The following is a 19,956-nucleotide window of genomic DNA, read 5'->3' on the forward strand; positions in this document are numbered from 1 at the left end:
TAAGGGTCCTGGACTTTGAAGCTGGAGTTAAGCAAAAAAGAGTGTGTCTTTTCTGCTGATGACTACAGCTTTCCATTCCAACAACATTCAGGTGAATCTCTTCTGCAATCTATTTCTTATTTCCTGTAGTATGACGACCAGAACTGTGCACAATGCTGTTAAGTGCAGTCTAACCAATGTCTTGTGCTACTGCACCATAACATTCCTTCTCTTGTACTTTCTGCCTCAGCCTATGAGCATGAGCATACCAAATGCCTTTTTCACTACCCTTTCTCACCGCTTTCAGGCAGTTCTAAATTTGTACTCCAAGGACTCTCTTTATATTGACTCCTGAGATCCCTGCCATTTGTTCTCCACTTCCTAACAGATTTTGATCTCCAAACTTGATCATCACAAGGTTTTTTTTGACAGATAATTTCAAATGCCTTTAGCCTTGGCCTTTTGTCTCTTTCCATTTTCAGGCAGCATAGCCATGGGGAAAATATTCTGAAGTATAATCATTATGTATACCAAATAAGAAAGACATAGCTTGTTGACTGCTTCCTACCTGGACAATTGTACATTGGTGAAGCAGTTACTACAGTGAAATAGTGACTATGCTATCTCTAGTTCCATTTTTTTTTCTACCATTATTAACTGTGGATAAGAAATTTTAAACTAGATTATATTTGTTGTTTTTGTGTGCATTTAGTTCATAAGTAGTTGTGGTTGATTCTGTGTATGGAAACATTTCCAATAATAACAGTTAAATACATTTGAAATACTTGATCTAGTGAGATTTACAGGAAGATATTTCCTGATTGGCGTTGCTGCCTGCCATACCTCCAACATTGCCCTTGAGTTAGCTGTAGGGTCATCAGCCAGGGACCATTGCTCATTGATGTCTCACACCCTTCAAACTTTTAGTTTTAATAGAATGATGGGAGCATAGAGTTAATATTGGCTGGCTGACTGATAGAAGCCATGTATTCTTTTGGTACCTTAATTAGTATTTCAGGTCGAATCTCCATCTAGTATGGGAGCAGTCGAGCATCAGACTACAAAGGGCAGTGAGAACAGGTGAGAGGATCATAGGGCTCTGTCTACCATCCATGGGGGACTAGCTTATGAACTCCCTACCACATCGTTATCAAAGTATCATTGGTTAATCTGTTCTGTACCCAGCAATATTTAATATTAATGCACTTTAGTTATGTGTGATTGATCTGTAGATTTTAACCTTTCCTTACTAAGTTATCATGTGTTACGTGTGCTATTTTGCCTTACACTCTGGTTCGAAGGAACATTGTGTAGTTTCTATATACATTATATGGTTATATGTGTTATTTACATGAATATATTTAAATGACAAACTTGATTAAATCGTGTTGACTAAATTTAAAGATAATAGAAACTGTTGAAGTACATAGTCTTCACAAATTGAGAAATCCATGCATACAAGTAAGTTAAAATGATTTTAACTTAATCATTTTAATCTGTTTGTAGGCATGGAATTTCAATGGAATTGATTATTTATCTTTACTTGGAGCATGGTTTCCCAGAATGTCTTTGTACCAGACATCAATCTGCATTAAAGAAGAATGGCTTGTTTTCCAGTTAGCATACAAAACACCTTGGGGTTTTCCTTTTTCTTTTGAACATGTATTGAGCCTTGGACCATAGTTTTCAGCTTGCTGTGCTAACTGCTTGATCAAAAGAGTTAGGAACACCAAGATCTGGTTAGCAAGTTGAGCAAATATGTTTTAAGGAGGCAGGGTGGTCCTTTTCCACATTAGGCCAAAAAGTTTTTGTCAAGCTTTTGAAAATAGCTTCAAAGTTTTTCATTCATTTAATCATATAATATCAAGAATTCAGAAAATAATGAATGAAAATCTACATGACTTTGACTACAGACTATTTGAATTTGTGATGAGAGTTACTGCAGCTTGTTTGTTCGTTGGTTTTCCAAGATCACAAGGATATCATGCCTGACTATCTCACTTGTCACTGTGATGATGTCAGTTGGCAAATTTACTAAGTGTCTTACTGGGATCTGTGGCATTTTTTTGCAAGTTATGTTTTAGATGCTTTTCAAAGGAAGAATAAAGTCTTTCATAAAACAAAGAACTGGATTAATTGAGCAGATTAGAAATAATGAATTCTCTAGCATGAGGACTTTATCAGCAGACAGTGCAAAAATCAAAAACCTTATCAACAGTTATTTTATTCTCTAAGGGATTATAACAGAAATTGAAACATGTCAAGATTAGAAATTTGGACCTTTTTATTTGTACATTAAGTAATAACAGTATTGGGTTGAGTACTGATGTTTGAAATCATAAGGAGAAAGGCTAATCAACATTTACCTGCATAATGGTACAGAGTACTTCAAACTTGTGCAGATAACTGACATGTACACCCAACCATAAAAAAAAAATCTTCACTAGTACTAGGAGTGGAGTCAACATGTTGCTGTTAAATTTGTATGTAGGTCATTTACATAAGAGATTTGAAGCTCTATCTATCATACTTCCATTAACATTGAATACTTTCATAGGCAGTCCCTCAGAATAGAGGGTAACTTTTCTCTGAATACAGGCAGTCCCTGGGTTACGTACGAGTTCCGTTCCTGAGTCTGTCTTTAAGTTGGATTTGTACGTAAGTCGGAACAAGTACATCCGGTATTATTTAGCGTCAGTTCGTCAAACATTTGTCTTAGTATATAGTATATATTTTACCTTTCTATGCATATAAAACACTTAAGAGATGTATGTATTCCAATAATTAAACCACTGTGTTGCTTAGTAACAATTGTAGTTTTCATCAGGGCAGGGCGTTTCACATGCTCCATTATTCTCACTTTATCCATTATCCTTTAAAATTGTTTGAATCATTGACCAACTATAGCTTAATGCTTTTCCAATGACTGATGGCGTTCCACCTCTTTCCAAATGCTTTATTATTTCCACTTTATTTTCAATCACGGTCGCTTCCCGTCAATGGAACCAAAACACTGCGGGCGGCGGGTCCCGACCTCCGCCAGCTCCGGAGGTCAGCTGAATCCTGACCACCTCACTGATACAGGTTAAATAGGACAAGTGGTGGCTGTGCTGGATTTGGGTATTTGACCCTCCACTATATTCCACATGGGTATTTAAACTGGAGGTGGCAGGGTTTTCTTTTACGAGGTTGAGTTAGTTGTGAGCTCAACATCAACCCGACATGGATGGTACAGGAGTCACTGGATCGACATCAACCCGGCACAGGAGCGGTCTGTCACTGGATCGAACTCGCTGATCTCACTGCGCCACCAGCTGACCGGAATGGTGGGGGTGGGGGGGGGGTGGTCAGGGTGAATCTTACTAAGAAAAATTCAAGCCAAATACAAAGTTAAACACTCAACACAGTGTCAATGGCAATAACTTAAAATGGCGTTCAGCGTCGCGATCCGACTTAAAATGATGGACAGTGTTCTCCCTCATTGGTTCGTAAGCACGAGTTGTCCGTAAGTCGGATGATCATAACTTGGGGACTATCTGTATACTCAACTGAAGTTTCACAGCTTGGGTTATTTTTTTCCCCTCTATTCTATTGAGCAATCATTCAATTGTTTGAGACCATGCCACCAAGTTCTGGGCTCCAGCGAAGTCCTGGAATTTTTGGCATTGCCGTGCCAGGTTCTTTGCTTCAGGTGTTGGGTTAGATGGCTTAAAATAGCCACAAATCAACTACATTATAAAAACCAATGTGACAAAAATACCAAAACGTCCCTTAAAATTAAAAATCATGGTGCTTAAGCAATTTTTAAGGATTTGTTTGCTAATTTGTATTGATCACCTTTGACCAATGTCAGAGAATTACTAATTCCATTTATTACCTGTGGATGATATGCAATTTATTACACTTATGTGTTTATAACATTTTGCTGCAATTTGTGCCTTTTTGAGCTTTAAACAAAATGTTGCATAACCAGATTGTCTTTGTATTGATGCTATATCAACAATGTAGTCCAACAAAGGACTGTGAGAATGGCCAAGAGGATCATAGGGGTCTCCCTACCATCCATCAGGGACATTTATCAGGAACGCTGTTTACACAGAACCCTTGGTATTATCATGGATCCCTCCCACCCACCCATCTATCCATCATCTTCTTTGACTTTCTACCATCAGGCGGGAGACTCCATTACATAAAGACAAGGACAGTCAGGATGGGAAACATTTTCTTCCCTTAGGCCATTCTTAGGCTTCTGAACTCCCTGCTACATCATATTCAAAATGTCACTGGTTAATCTGTTCTGTATCCTACAATATTTATGCACTTTGTTTATTTATGTGTTATTCATTTATAGATTTAATTATTAATTTTCTAAATTATTATGTGGTATGGGTACCACAGTACTTTACACCCTGGTCCAGAGAAACATTGTATCATTTGATAGTATACACATATATACAGTTAAATGTCTAGAGTTATGTCCAGTAACTCCACAAAATATGTTCATATCCTCCGCATGTTGATCAACTTTTTGACGTGTGCTTCATGGATCCTGTCCAAACATTGTAGTTTCAGTTCTACTGATATAAGCAACATTCTTCAATATTTGCTGTTTCTAAAGCTCTGTGGCTTGGCTGTTTATAAGGATAGTTTAATTGAGCAAATCTGATGTAGAAAATGTGGCTTATAATTAAATATTTATAATTAACTGGTTATCCTCTTTCCAGATCCTGTAATGTAATGTAGAAAGCTTTGTAATGACAGGAGTTAAGAGTGTGTGAGTGTGTGTGTCTTAGCAAGTCTATAGGACTGTACCATCAATTTCTACATCTAGAAACCTTTTAAGAAGTAAAGCTATAAAAGGTCACTTCCCTTTCAATGTAGATTTCTTTCTGCTGCCCTTAGCAATTTTTGACATTCAGACCTCAAAATAAACATTGATGACCATAAGACTGCATTGTGCTATCCCATTAGGCTCAAAGGTTCATTTACTATCAAATGGACAACTCTGAAATTCTACTCCAGATAGCCACAAAAGCAAGAAAGAAAAGGTTACACTCACATCAATAATCATGCAAAAATTTTTAATTACTCTCTGTTATTTTGGTGCAATAGTTTCCATTATCTTATTCTACACTTTTATTTCTTTTAAGCAATATGTGAATGATTTAACTTGGTAAAATACATCAAAGATTATTTTTTGTTCTTAATATCCTCCTTTTACAGCTGGACACTTGCGGAGTTTCATGTTAACCAGATTCGACTGATTGTTTACCAGGATTGTGAAAGGAGAGGTAGACATGTTCTTTTTGATTCTAAAGCGGTGCACAGAGTTGACGGTGCCAAAGTGCAGGTAATGGCAATGGTTTGAAATTATATTGAACTTTTATCACTGTTTAAAGATAAAAGTCTGGGTGGGTGAAACTTTTGAATGTGATGGATGTAGTATAGTTCTCGGTGCTTGTGATATGTATATTGTATAATCTGTTCAATTTATAATGAGAGGAAATGTTCAGAAATGAATCAGCAGCCTCTTTGTCATGAGGTGGAAATGTACAGTTTGCAGTTTGTAAATAAGGTAATGAAACTCCTGAATTTTATTACTGTCTGAATCTGAATAAAAGCCTCCCACATCATGAAATGGAAGCTTGATGTCAAGGAGATAGCGAGGCAGATGACTAAAAGAATTGGAGAGGAGGTATGGATGTCTTCAAGAAAGAAAGGCGGAGGGAAGGAAACTGTCAGATGATAGTTTTGGCACACTCCACTGGTGGTGGAGTGAATCAATTCAAGGATGAAAAGGCAGAAATTGACACAACGATTCATTGAAATGGAGTAAATGATGAGGAATCTGTGGGTAGGAAAGAACATATTTAATAGCGGGGACCAGTAGTAGTCACACAGAACCTGTGATGGGGTGAATATGCTTCTTGCAAGGTGGTGCATAAGGTTCATAAAACTATAGAAATCGAGCAGCTTGGAAAGAGGCTATTGTTGCCTGGGCTATAAGAGTACTACAGAACCTGATGAAACCTAGCAGCATATGATCCTGTACTTCATGGACCTACACACTTAAAATGTGGTGAGGTTTTCTGCTTCTATTAGTCTTCCTGTCAGTGAGCTCAGAGCCTTTTCATTTCCAAGGTGAAAATCACTTTCCTCATCTCCACTCTAATCTTTTTCATCAATTTCTTTAAATTCAGGTCCCTTGCTTAAAGCAACCTCCTCTCCAACAAGGAAAATAGGGTATGGTATTCCTATTTATTCCTTCTAGGCCAGTCATAATATGCACCTTCAGTAAGTTCCTTGGTCTTATCTGTTCCCCAAAAATAAAGCAACCCTAGCCTGTTCAGTATTTCCTAGTAATCTCTTCTAGACTCCACTTTTAACACAGACTGTTTCTCTGTATGCTTCTAACCATAACCTTAACAGCCACGAACCCACCGGTACACTACCACTTTATACTGAAGTTTTGTTCCATATCTAACTTGCAATTTTGCCAAAACACCATTGAACTGAAACAGTCACTCTGTTCCTTGCTCCACATGTGATTGGGATTATTTATTGAAAATAATGCTTGTTCCCATTGCTGGATTACTAATTTGAGGTGTATCCTCTTCAGAGGCAGATTCTGACCTGAAGTTATTCATGATATTGTAATCATAATTAATAATTAATCTCTGTCACCTCAACCCTTTGTTAGTTCTGAAAGCAGGGTGTTCTGAGATGCATCAAGTCAATAGTGGGGGGAGGGAGATAAAATATCTCCATACTTGCACAACAGCATTGTCTTCATTTCATAGTTCATCAGCCATAATTGTATCACAGTTTTATATCAAATTTTCAATAATAAAACTCCAAAATTGTAAGGAGAAACCATTGCAAAATTAAAGAAGTTGAGACTAAGAAAAATTTGTAGTATGTAGCTCAAGGGGAATCTAGAAGAAAAACATGCAGTATTTTGGGAGAGATTTAGAATGAGAGGTAGATGTATGAAGGGACAATTGCAAAAAAAAGATGAAGGAAAGAATCAATAATTACCTAAACTTGGAAGGCCATTTGGGGAAGTGAGAAGGTTTTGGGGTTGAGTTGTGCACAAACTTGGATATGGGATTTGACCATTTACCACTTGTGCTAGTGTCAGTATTCAATTGTGGAAGGACTGTTCTGTAATGTTAGTTCCATTTGTGATGCTTTGATTCATATCTTTGGTGTTCTTCCTTTATAAAATTTTAAACTGGAACTGTATCCAATGCATTTCTGGGTGGGAATGGAGGTGCTGAAGAATTCTATTGTAGCACTTGTGATTTGTTTTCCCTTTCCTTCAGAGGACCATGGCTTTAATCGTAAATCTGTATAACTCCCTTATTCTGGATTATCTCATGAGAACTATCAGTTTATCAGTAGCTTTTTATTTTAAAAAGTCCTGGTTATCTTTTCAACTTTCCAACCTCTAAGTAATGCAATATAGATGTAGGTAATCTAGAGTCCCAATGTTGCACAAAGGTTCTGTCACAATTCTAGGGTTTATGCCACATCCCATGCAAAAGTTAATTTATGTTTTCTCTCCAAAATTTAATAGGGCTTTCCACAGCTGGCATGTGAACCTGTAGATGAGTTGTGTGAGGCTGAGAAATGGGGCATTTTAAAGTTGGGTATCCATTTGCGACAAGAGGCTTTTTGGGTAGCAAAATGCAACAGGGGTGATAAGATAGTGGCCATTGGCAGTATCAATTTCATGTTTAAGGGACATGAGGTATGGAGTGTTTACTGGTTTGAATCCAGAGGGGAAGAAACCTTTTGTTGTGCTTGGTTTGCAAGCAATGCTTAAAAAGGTCTCCTCTCTGCTGCAGGGTTCCCAAGGCTTGGTAAGCTGAGCAGCCTGTGGTTAAAAATAAGATGTTAAAATAGGGAGCAGTTGTGACAGAACAGTTCTCCTTAACTGACTGCTAATCCAATGACATGAGTTCAAATCCTACCATGGCTGCCGTGGAATTTAAACTTGTTTTACAATTTAGAATTTGAAGAAAGAAGTAATTAGTTATGTAATAATAACTTGATTATTATAAAATGAATTAATTTGGTTTCTAGTGTACTTCAGGGAATGAAGGGGGTGACATGTAGCAGGCTGCTTACAAAACTAATAAATATACCTCTTAATTGCTCTCACTGCAAACTGCAGCCTTTAAATTCACTTTAAGCAATGTGTTTTTGAACTGTCTTAGTGAACTAACGATTTCACAATCTCCTGAAGAACTCAGCATACTTAACTCTCAAGCATACAAGTATGGCACCTTTAGTGGACAAAAGTACATAGGCGTGGCTAGATGAGAGAAGAATGGAAGACTCCAAGGTAGACTGAAATGCTAAGAAGTGGAAGTTCCTCTACCCAGTATCTTGTTAGCAAATATATAGTCGCTGGAAAACAAGACCGAGGATCTAAGAGCAGGATTGCTATATTGGAGGGAAATGAGGAATTGCTGCATTCTGTGTTTCACAGAGACCTGGCTCAGTCCGGATACGTCAGTAAGACCCAAAGGCTTCTTGATACACAGGGACTGAATTGCTGAAAAAGGAAACAAATGGGGGTCTGTGTTTCAAGATAAATTGATTGACTTTCAGTTTATTGTCATTTAGAAACCACAAATGCAGTGCAGTTAAAAAATGAGACAATGTTCCTCCGGAATGATATCACAAAAACAGACTACTCCAGAAAATCCATGTAACGTTTGGCAATCCCCAAATCCAGAATCTGGAGAGGCTGCTGCGTATTAATATCGCGCTATCATCTTAGCATGTTCCCCAGAAAGGAGTTCCAAACCCACCAGACAAAACAAGACTACCCAGACACACCAAGTCAGGAGACCAACTCTACCACCCAACAAACCAAAAACTAAAGCTATAAGACCTACACAAAACCATATAGTTACATATAGTTAACATATAGTTGCAACAGTGCAGACAATACCATAATTGATTTAAAAAAAACAGACCATGGGCACAGCAAAAATAGTCCAAAGATGTTAAAAAGATCTTATACTATAACATCCAAAGATGTTATACTGTGATAACAGATCTACAGCAGATGCCATTTCATTGGCTCTTCATTCAACCCTGGGACATCTGGATAGCAAAGATGCATATATCAGGATGCATTCAATACTGTTATCCCCTCAAAACTAAGCAATAAACTTAAAGAACTTGGGCTCAATATCTCCTTGTGCAATTGCATTTTCTATTTCCTCACTTTCAGATCCCAGTTAGTTTGGTTTGGCAACAACATCTCCACAATTACAGGTGCATTACAAGGCTGTGTGTTTAACATTCTTTTCTACTCTTTATACTTGTGACTGTGAGGTAATCACAGCTCCAATGCCATATTAAATTTGCCAATGACACCACTGTGGTTGGCCAAATCAAAGGTTTTGACAAAGCAGCATATATGAGGGAGGTTGAAAGTCTGGGCTAGTGGTGCCACAATGACAACATCTCACTCAATGTCAGCAAGACCAGGGAAATGATTATTGACTTCAGGAGGAGGAAATCAGCCAGTTCTCATCAAGGATCAGAGGTGGAAAGAGTCAGCAAATTCCTTGGTGTTATCATTTCAGAGGACACATGATAGGCTCAGCTAGTAAGTACAATTTTGAAGAAGGCATGTTGGCACCTCTACTGAGGAGTTTGAGGATTCGGCATGACAACTAAAACTTAGACAAACTTCTATAGATGTGTGGTGGAGAGTATATTGATTTGTTGCATCACAGCCTGATATGGAAACATGAATGCCTTTGAATGGAAAATCCCACAAAAGGCAGTGGATACGGTCCAGTCCATCATCGAGCACATCTACACAGCACTGTGGCAGGAAGGCAGCATCCATCATCTAGGACCTCCACCACCCAGGCCATGCTTTCCTCTTGCTAGTACCATCAAGTTGAAGGTACAGGGGCCTCAGGACCCACACCATCAGGTACATGAACAGTTATTACCCTTCAACCATCAAGCTTTTAAACCAGAGGGGATAACTTCACTCAACTTTACTAGCCCCATCACTGAACTGGTCCCATAACCTATAGACTCACTTTCAAGGACTCTTCATCTCATGTTCTCGATTTATTGTTTTTTTAAAAATATTTGCAGTTTGTTGTCTTGTGCACATTGGTTGGGTGCGGTCTTTCATTCATTCTATTGTTTCTTGTATTTGCTTTGTATGCCTGCAGGAAAATGAATCTCAGTTGTATATGGTGACATATATGTACTTTGAAAATAAATTAACTTTGAACTTTGCTGATATCCTTGCCCATGTATAATTCTGGACATCATAATGTGGTTAACTTAGAATTGCCCCTGAAATGGCTCAGCAAGTTGTCCAATACCAGAGTTTTGAAGCAATTTTATGTTTCCAAACGCTGAACTCTATCTGCCAGAATTTTGCCCATTTGCTAATTAATATGCATGTGTAACTTTTCTAACTTTCCCTTTCCATGCTCAATACTCCATAACTCCTTATTTAGCAACTTCAAGCTTACATTTAATCCATCATTCCTTCATCTAAAACTTTGTATTATGAATTTAAGCCTGCAGAACCTGTCATATTCTGCCACTACAAAATCAAATGCCTTTGCATGTCCACAACCATCTTAAACACTCCTGTTTGACATTGACCTATAGTTATTCTTTCTAATAATTTCATGCTTATTCAGATCCTCAGTTTCTGTTTCAGATGGTAAATTCCAGTAATCCTCCTAAGGCTGATGGCCTAACGCTGCTGTAATTAGGAGCCACAATGTTCCCTGGGGAAAAGAGGAAAATTAAGCCAAACTGTGGAGAGCAGTGGGGGTGGGGAACCTCTGGAAAGTTTCCTAATTTTCCAAAATGATCAAGTAAAGTTTGCGTAACCATAGTAATGGGAAATCTATTTCCTTATCCTCTGCAGATGATTGCTAGACTGATATGTGCAGAGAGATAAGGTCAGTCCACAAGAGTTTAGAAGAATGAGCAGGGATATCATACAAGCCTATAATCCAATCTATGATATGGTACAGAATACATATATATAATAAAACATATATACTGTGCGTGCGCGCGTGTGTATGTGTATCCTCGAGTTCCTCTTTAAATCTTTCCCTTCTCACCTTAAACCCTATGCCTTCTAGGCCTTAATTTCCCAACTGTGTGGGTGTGGGGGGGCCGCAGGGGGAGGAAACAATACTTTCACCTTATCTATGTCCCTCAGTTTTATACTTTATAAAATCAATCTTCCAGTCTCCTATGCTCAAGAGAATGAAACTTTTCCAACTTTTCCTTATAATTCAAGTTTTGACAGCCCCCTTGTAAATCTTTTCAGTACTCTTTCCAGTTTAATGACATCTTTCCGACAGCAGGGCAACCAAAGCTGGACACCATAACCCAAGTGCAGACTCATTAGCGTCCTGTAGAACTGCACCATGACCTCCCAAACTTTGTCAGTGGCCTGATCTGTGAAGGTCAGAATGCCAAAAGCCACCTTCACTACCCTGTCTATCTATAATTCCACTTCCAGTGAACCATGTATTTGTACTCCAAGATCTTTCTGTCTATAATACTCCCCAGGGCCCTGGCTTTCACTGTAAAAGTCTCACCTAGATTTAGTTTCCAAAATGCAATACTTTTTTTTTATTCAAATTAAACTCCAATTGCCATTCCCTTTCATTTAGCTTATTGAGATCCCCCTGTAATTTCTGATAACCTCCTTCATTATCCAGTATACCACATATTCTAGTGTCACCTGCAAACTTTCTGCCCATGCCGTGTATGTTCCTATCCAAATCATTGATTATAGATGATAAAGACCAATGGGCCCAGCACTGATTTCTGAGGCAGCCATTAGTCATGGGCCTCAAGTGTGAGAAACAGCCTTCTACCATTAAGCAAGTTATGCATCTAGTTAGCCAGCTCTTTGGATTTCATGTGACCTGATCTTCCATGGCAGTCTACCATATAGAAATTTATCAAAGACCTGACTGAAGTTCATATAAACCAAGTCTATGATCCTGCCCTCATCCGTTTCCTTGGTCACATTATCAAACAAAGCTCAAATCAGGTTCATAAGACCTGATCTCCCATGCACAAACTCGTGCTGACTACCCCTATTCAGCCTCTGTTCTTCCAGATGTATGAATATCTTGTACCTCAGAATCCTCTCCAGTAGCTGATGTACCACAGGTGTTAGACTCATTGGCCTACAGATGCCAGGTGTTTCTTCGCTGTACTCCATTCTGTTGCCATTACACCCGTGACTAACAACGATGCAAATATCTCAGCCAGGGATCCTGTAATTTCTCTTGTACCTCTCACAGTGTTCTTGGTTATGCCTGGTCAGTCCTTGGAGACTTGCGGCGACCCACTTTCTGCGCAGGCGAACCGGCTCACAAATAGCCAGCGCGCGGGGGGAGACTTTGGTAATGCATCTCTGACGTCATTTCCGCCCAAAGAGGGCGGGCGCTAGGGATTAAATGCCAGTGCCACGAAGTTTGAATAGCGTGTCGTTATTTCAGCGCTGTGTGTAGCACATCGCTACATTGGTGACCCCGACGGTCCGAATGGTATTTGGACCAAAGATGACCGACTCTTCATCTGTTCACGCAGTTTTGCTAAAACTGTGAACTTTCTGGATGCTGCGACGACGTGTGGTTTAGCCAAGCAGAAGCCCAGTTCCAGATTCGGCAGATATCTTCTGATTCCACACGTTATTATCACGTGGTGAGCACCCTTGACCAGGAGACGGCCGCCCAGGTTACGGATTTCATACAGTCGCCCCCCGGAAGAAGGCAAATAGGAAGCATTCAGAGCGCTGCTCATTGGGACCTTTGGCCTCTCACGGCATGAGCGGGTTGCCCGCCTGCTTCACCTGGACTGTTTGGGAGACAGACTGCCGTCAGCATTGATGAACGAGATGCTGGCCCTGGCTGACGGACACAAGCCCTGCCTCATGTTCGAGCAAGCATTCCTAGACCAACTGCCCGAGGATATACATCTGCTGCTGGCTGACGCAGATTTCAGCGACCCCCGGAGGGTGGCGGCCCGGGCGGACATGCTGTGGAAAGCCAAGAGGGAGAGCGTGGCGTCCATCGGTCAGATTACCAGGCCACGCACCCAACAGCAGACCAGACCAGGCCTGGCAGGGGGGCACACACAACACAGAGGCAGGAGTGAGGAGGCCAGTGAACAGTGGTGTTTCTACCACCAGTGGTGGGGCGCAAAAGCCCGCTGTCGTCGCCCGCCCTGCAAGGGCCAGCTGCCGCTAATAACTATGGCGGCTGGCCACCAGGACAGCCTCTTGTACATCTGGGACAAACAGTCAGGACACCGCTTCTTGGTCGACACCGGAGCAGAAATCAGCATCTTGCCCCCGATGGGGTACGACACCCACAACAGGAAGCCAGGACCCACCCTGAGGGCCGCAAACGACAGCAGGATACAGACCTACGGCACCCGCACAATGCAGCTGCAGTTCGGCACCAGCCGGTTCACGTGGGACTTCACACTGGCGGCGGTGGCCCAACCACTCCTGGGGGCGGACTTCTTGCGAGCTCACAGCCTGCTGGTCGACTTGCAAGGGAAAAGACTAGTACATACCGAGACTTTCCAGACGTTCTCCCTGGGTGAAGCCAAGTTGCAGGCCCCACACCTGGACTCCATCACGCTGTCGGACAACGAATTCACCAGAATCCTGGCGGACTTTCCATCGATTCTGACACCGCAATTCACGCAGGGGTACAGCACCATATCCCGACCCAGGGACCACCCCTCCACGCCTGCGCATGAAGGCTCCCCCCAGAAAAGCTCCGCCTGGCGAAGGAAGAGTTCAAGAGGATGGAGGAATTGGGGATCGTATGGAGGTCCGACAGCCCATGGGCCTCCCCCCTGCACAGGGTGCCCAAAGCAGCTGGGGGTTGGAGACCATGCGGTAACTACCGCAGACTGAATGAGGTTACAACCCCAGACCGCTAACCTGTGCCACACATACAGGACTTTGCAGCAAACCTGCATTGGGCAACAATATTTTCCAAAGTAGACCTTGTCCAGGGATACCATCAAATCCCAGTGTACCCTGAAGACATGCCCAAAACAGCATTTTTCACCCCGTTCGGCCTGAAGAATGCCGCACAGACGTTCCAGTGGCCAATGGATGCGGTGGGACGCGACCTGGACTTTGCGTTCATCTATTTGGACGACATCCTTATAGCCAGCAGTAGTCGCCAGGAGCATCTGTCCCACCTCTGCCAGCTCTACTCCCACCTGAGTGATTTCAGCCTCATGATCAACCTGGCCAAATGCCAGTTCAGTCTCGATACCATTGACTTCCTGGGCCACAGGATTACCAAAGAAGGGGCAACACCTCCGCCCGCCAAGGTAGACGCGATCCGCCACTTTGCCCGGCCCAACACGGTCAAAGGCCTGCAGGAGTTCGTTGGTATGGTGAACCTCTACCACTGTTTCCTCCCCTCAGCAGCCTGTATCATGTGCCCTTTGTACACCCTGATGTCGGGTAAAGGCAAGGACATTACTTGGGACGAGGAGGCCGTGGCCGCTTTCGTTAAAGCCAAGGAAGCCTTGGCAGATGCTGCGATGCTGGTGCACCCCAGAACGGATGTTCCGACCACACTCATGGTGGACACATCCGACACAGCAGTTGGTGGGGTGCTGGAGCAGCTCATCGACAGGCGCTGACAACCCTTGGCGTTCTTCAGCAAGCGCCTATGACCACCCGAACTCAAGTACAGTGCTTTCGACCAGGTACAGTTGGCACTGTATCTGGGAATCCGGCATTTCAGGTATTTCTTAGAAGGCAGGCCATTCACCATGTTCACGGACCACAAACCATTAACTTTCGCGTTCACGAAGGTGTCCGATCCCTGGTCGGCTCGTCAGCAGCGACATCTGTCCTACATCTCCGAGTACGCAACGGACATCCAGCATGTCTCAGGAAAGGACAACGTCGTGGCAGACGCACACTCCAGACCAGCTGTCCAGGCCCTGTCCCTGGGGGTGGACTTTGCAGCACTGGCGGAGGTGCAGCAGGCAGATGACGAGATGCCCAGCTACAGGACCGCAGTCTCGGGTTTGCAGCTGCAGGACTTCCTCGTAGGCCCAGGTGAGAGGACCCTCCTGTGCGACGTGGCTACTGGCCAACCTCGCCCCATCGTCCCGGCAGCCTGGAGGCGGCGAGTTTTCGACTCCATACACGGTTTGGCGCACCCATCTATCAGGACAACCATCCGGCTGGTCTCCAGCAAGTTCACGTGGCACGGACTTCGCAAGCAGGTCAGTGAAGGGGCCAGAACATGTGCATGGTGCCAAACAGCCAAGGTGCAGCGGCACACCAAAGCCCCGCCACAGCAGTTTGAACCCACCCACCAGAGGTTCGACCACATTCATGTGGATATCGTGGGCCCCCTACCAGTGTCCCGAGGAGTGCGGTACCTCCTAACTATGGTAGACCGGTTCACAAGATGGCCAGAGGCGGTCCCACTCACCGACACATCTGCCGATTCCTGTGCCCGAGCACGGATTGCAACCTGGGTAGCACGTTTCGGGGTACTATCCCACATTACCTCCGACAGAGGCGCCCTGTTCACCTTCAGCCTGTGGTCGGCTGTGGCCAGCCTGTTGGGAACGCAGCTACACCACACTACTGCCTACCACCCACAGTTGAACGGACTAGTGGAACACTTCCACCGTCACTTGAAGTCGGCTCTCATGGCCCGCCTAAGAGGATCTGCATGCCTCGTCAGCCAAGTTGGTGTACGGCGCGCCTCTGGCCGTCCCAGGAGAGTTCATAACAGCCCCAAAGGGGCAAGAGGAAGAACCCACAGCAGTCGTGGACAGACTATGTGAGAGGCTCGGCAACCTGGCCCCCGTACCGACTTCACAGCACAGACTGACCCCAACCCATGTACCCAAAGACCTGCAGAACTATAAGTTTGTGTTTGTACGAAGGGGCAGACACCGGGCACCGCTACAGCGGCCATACGAGGGGCCATTCAGGGTGATCAACAACAACGAGTCCACATACGTTCTGGACATTGAGGGGAAAGAGGAGGTTTTCACGGTGGACCGACTCAAACCAGCCCATGTGGACTTGGCGCAGCCGGTCAAGGTTCAGGCAACGCAGCGCAGAGGCAGTCCTCCCAAACAGAGGCTGATCCAGATTGTGGACATTGGGGGGTGTATCGCCGGTTCTGGGGGGGGGGGGGTGGATGGTTATGTTGTGACCCACTTTCTGCACAGGCGAACCTGCTCACAAATAGCCAGCGCGTGGGGGGAGACATTGTTAATGAACCTCTGACCTCATTTCCACCCGGAGAGGGCGAGCGCTAGGTATTAAATGCCAGTGCTGCGAAGTTTGAATAAACTAGTCTTGAGATGACTTACCGACTGCGTGATGCTATTTCAGCGCTGTGTGTAGCACATCGCTACAGACTTGTCTTTTAAGCAACCTTTAATGCGGTTCACCCCCAAAGCCTTCCCATTTACTTTTCTAGTTCATCTGCTTTACCGGTGAGACCTCCTGCATTGAAGTAAATAGTATTTACTTTCCTTAGGCTTTCCTTGCTCCCTGCCAGTTTCCTGCCTATCATGGCTATTCAGTTTGCTTTCACTGACTTCTGCATCACTTTCCAGCCTCTTATTTTCCTGGTACTGGAATCCCATATCCCTGTCGATCTGGTTTAAATCCATCCAGAAAGCACTAGCAGCTCTACCTGCCAGGATATTGGTCTCCCTCTAGTTCAAGTTTAGTCTTTCCCTCTTATACAGGTCATCTCTGCCCCGGAAGAGATCCCAACGTTACAAAAATCTGAATCACTGCCCCCTACACCTTTTTGGTTTTTCAACCACAGATTCAAGTTGCCACGACTGGATTCAGCCAAGTCTAACAATATCTCTGATTTTTAGCATGTCTACTGTCTCAAATATCTTCTCCACTATTACTTAGAAAGCACTATATCCGGAGTAAATGTAGATGCAAAGTGTTAATTTGCTATCTTAACATTATTCCTGTGTGGGTTCCCATTCTGTCTTTGACAAACAGCATTCTTTCATGTACAACTCTTTTACTACTAATCTGACAACTGATCTTTCTTTCATATCCTCTTTGCATTGATTATCCTTAATTTTCACCTCCCCTTATTCTTTCATGTTCAGCCTGGTTCTTGCAGCTATTTGCATTCTGATTCTAGTCAAATGCAACCTTTTAACTTCCAAAGTTACAACATTTCTTTCAACATCCGGAGAGCTCTGGATTTGTTTTTTCCATTTTGCTTTTCATGGCAATACATTAGAATCAGGTTTATTATCACCAGCATGTGACATGAAATTTGTTAATTTAGCAGCAGCGGTTCAATGCAATACGTAATCTAGCAGAGAGAGGAAAAATATAATATCTAACAGAAACATAATAAATAAATAGACAAATAAATCAATTACGTATATTGAATAGATTTTTTTTAAATCTGCAAAAACAGAAATACTGTATATTTAAAAAGAAAAAGTGAGGTAATGTTCAAATCTTCATTTAGGAAGTGTATGGCAGAGGGGAAGATGCTGTTGCTGAATGCATGCCTTCAGGCTTCTGTATCTCCTACCTGACAGTGACAGTAAGAAAAGGGCTTGCCCTGGGTGCTGGAGGTCCTTAATAACAGACACTGCCTTTTTGAGACACCGCTCCCTAAAGATGTACTTTGTAGGCTAGTGCCCAAGAAGGAGCTGACTAGATTTACAACCTTCTGCAGCTTCTTTCGGTCCTGTGCAGTAGCCCCTCCATACCAGACAGCGATGCAGCCTGTCAAAATGCTCTCCATGGTACAACTATAGAAGTTTTTGAATGTATTTGTTGACATGCCAAATCTCTTCAAACTGCTGATTAAGTATATCTCAACTATACCTAAGCCATCTCTTCCTTAAAGGCAGCTTTTCCTGTTGAATTATTCTGTTTTACCTGCAGCAGATCCAATTCCATCCCATTGAGATTGACCACCTTTTGTTTTGGATTGCACCTTATCCTTTCTCCAGCTAACTGAAATTTTGTGATGTTAAGATCACTGTTTTCTTAAGCCTACTATACCAACATTTTTGTACAGTTGAAGTAGAGACAGTACTCTTGTGAGCTCTGCCATCTGTGGTTGAGGGAAACCTGCAGTAAAGGAAAAGGGAAGCCATCTTAAAGGTATTAGTGTGGAATAGCTCGCCATCAAACAAGTTGGGATAATGGAGTCCTTCCAAGAAGCAAGGTGGGTGATGTCGTTAAAATGGCTGTAACATTCTGCATAAAAGCCAAATCTGTTATGTTTTGTAACTCCAAAATATGAAAACTATTTGAAAGGAAAATAAGAGAACCTGAAATGTGAGTCTAACTTTGTCATTTACTTTAAGCAAGACATGCACCTATCACATGGCATCATGAGGTATGCAATTTACATATTTTTACATTTAAGTCGCAGTTCTTTAAACTAAAAGAATGCTTACTCAAACAATATTTACATTTACTCAAATATTCATCATCATCATACATGTTGTATGATTTGTGAGGTCATAATCTTTGACCATGATTGTTCTTGGCAACTTTTTGTGCAGTAGTGGTTTCCCATTACCACCTTCTGGGCAGTGCCTTTACAAGACAGTTGACCTCAGCCATTATTAATACTCATCAGAATTGTCTGCTTGGCATCGGTGGTGTCATAACCAAGACTTGTGATGTGCACCAGCTGCTCGTACGACCACCCACCACCTACTCCCATAGCTTCACGTGATCCTGATTGAGGGAGCTGGGGGGGTGGTGGTGTGCTAAGCAGGTACTACACCTTGCCCAAGGGTGACGTGCAGACTAGCGGAGGGAAGGAGAGCCTCCTTTGGTAGAGACGCATCTCCACCCTGCCACCCAAGTTTAAATATTACTGTGTAGCGGTGTGCTACACGCAGCGCTAAAATTACAACACGGAGTCGGTAACTGCAGTCGCAGAAAAAGCTTTATTCGAAATCCTCAGCCTCACTTTTAAGCCTCCCTCAACCTGCCCCCCGTGGTGCAGAGGCTCCAAAGCTCTGTGCTCGCAAACCCCCGTAGGCTATCTCCCTTAGCCGGAAAGCTGGCTAATTGTGAGCCGGTTCAGATGTGCCAGGAAATGGGTCGCCACAACTGAAATATTAAATCCAATCTGAACTGACTGGGCTCTGCAAGAGGGAAAGTTAAGGATCCATTTGCACAAGGAGGTATCAAGGCCTAGGTCTGGAAGTTTATTGAATAGTTTTCATGGAATGATAGTATTGAAAGCCAAGCTGTAGTCAACAAAGAACATCCTGATGTATGCCTCTTCACTATCCACATGTTCCAGGATTGAGTGTAGAGCCAATGAAATGGTATCTGCTGTTGACGGGTTGGGACAGTAGGCAAATTGGACCCAAGTCGCTTTTCAGGCAGGAGTTGAATTGCCAACCTCTCAAATTACTTCGCAGTGGATGTAAATGCTGCTGAATGATGGTCATTGAGGCAAGTTACCGCATTCTTCATGGACGTTGGTGTAATTGAAGCAGGTGGGTACCTCACTGATAAAGCAAGAGGCTAAGGGTATTGGTGAACACACCAGCGAGTTGATCAGCACAGGTCTTTAGTTCTCAGCCAGATACCCCCATCTGGAACAGATGTTTTCATGAGATCACTCAGCTAAAGGATGTTCTCACGTCCACCTCAGAGACTAAAATCATAGCATCATCGGGAGTTCATGAAGGTGAAAGACAGCATAAAAGACACTGAGCTCATTTGGGCACAAAACCTTGTCACCGATGTTGTTTGGTTTCACTTGTAGGGGGTGATAGCTTTCAAATCCTGCTACAGCTGTTAGACATCGTTCAGTGACTAAAGTTTGGTCTGGAATTGCCACTTCACATGTCAGATGGCTTTCTAGAGATCATACTGGATTTCTTTTATTTAACTTGGTCACCAGA

At 42.9% G+C, this 19,956-nt stretch overlaps 1 protein-coding gene across 2 annotated transcripts in view; it reads left to right on the top strand.

Annotated features, from left to right (window-relative positions):
- LOC132391576 (folliculin-interacting protein 2-like) overlaps positions 1–19,956 on the top strand; it is a 96,317-nt gene that overhangs the window by 26,729 nt on the left and 49,632 nt on the right. For both annotated transcript variants that reach the window (XM_059964945.1, XM_059964946.1), the window contains exon 2: positions 5,203–5,329. In XM_059964945.1, coding sequence (XP_059820928.1) covers positions 5,203–5,329 — 127 coding nt within the window. The remainder of the gene's footprint in view (positions 1–5,202; positions 5,330–19,956) is intronic.

This window comes from Hypanus sabinus, chromosome 3, assembly GCF_030144855.1.
Source record: "Hypanus sabinus isolate sHypSab1 chromosome 3, sHypSab1.hap1, whole genome shotgun sequence".
Lineage (NCBI taxonomy): Eukaryota > Metazoa > Chordata > Chondrichthyes > Myliobatiformes > Dasyatidae > Hypanus > Hypanus sabinus.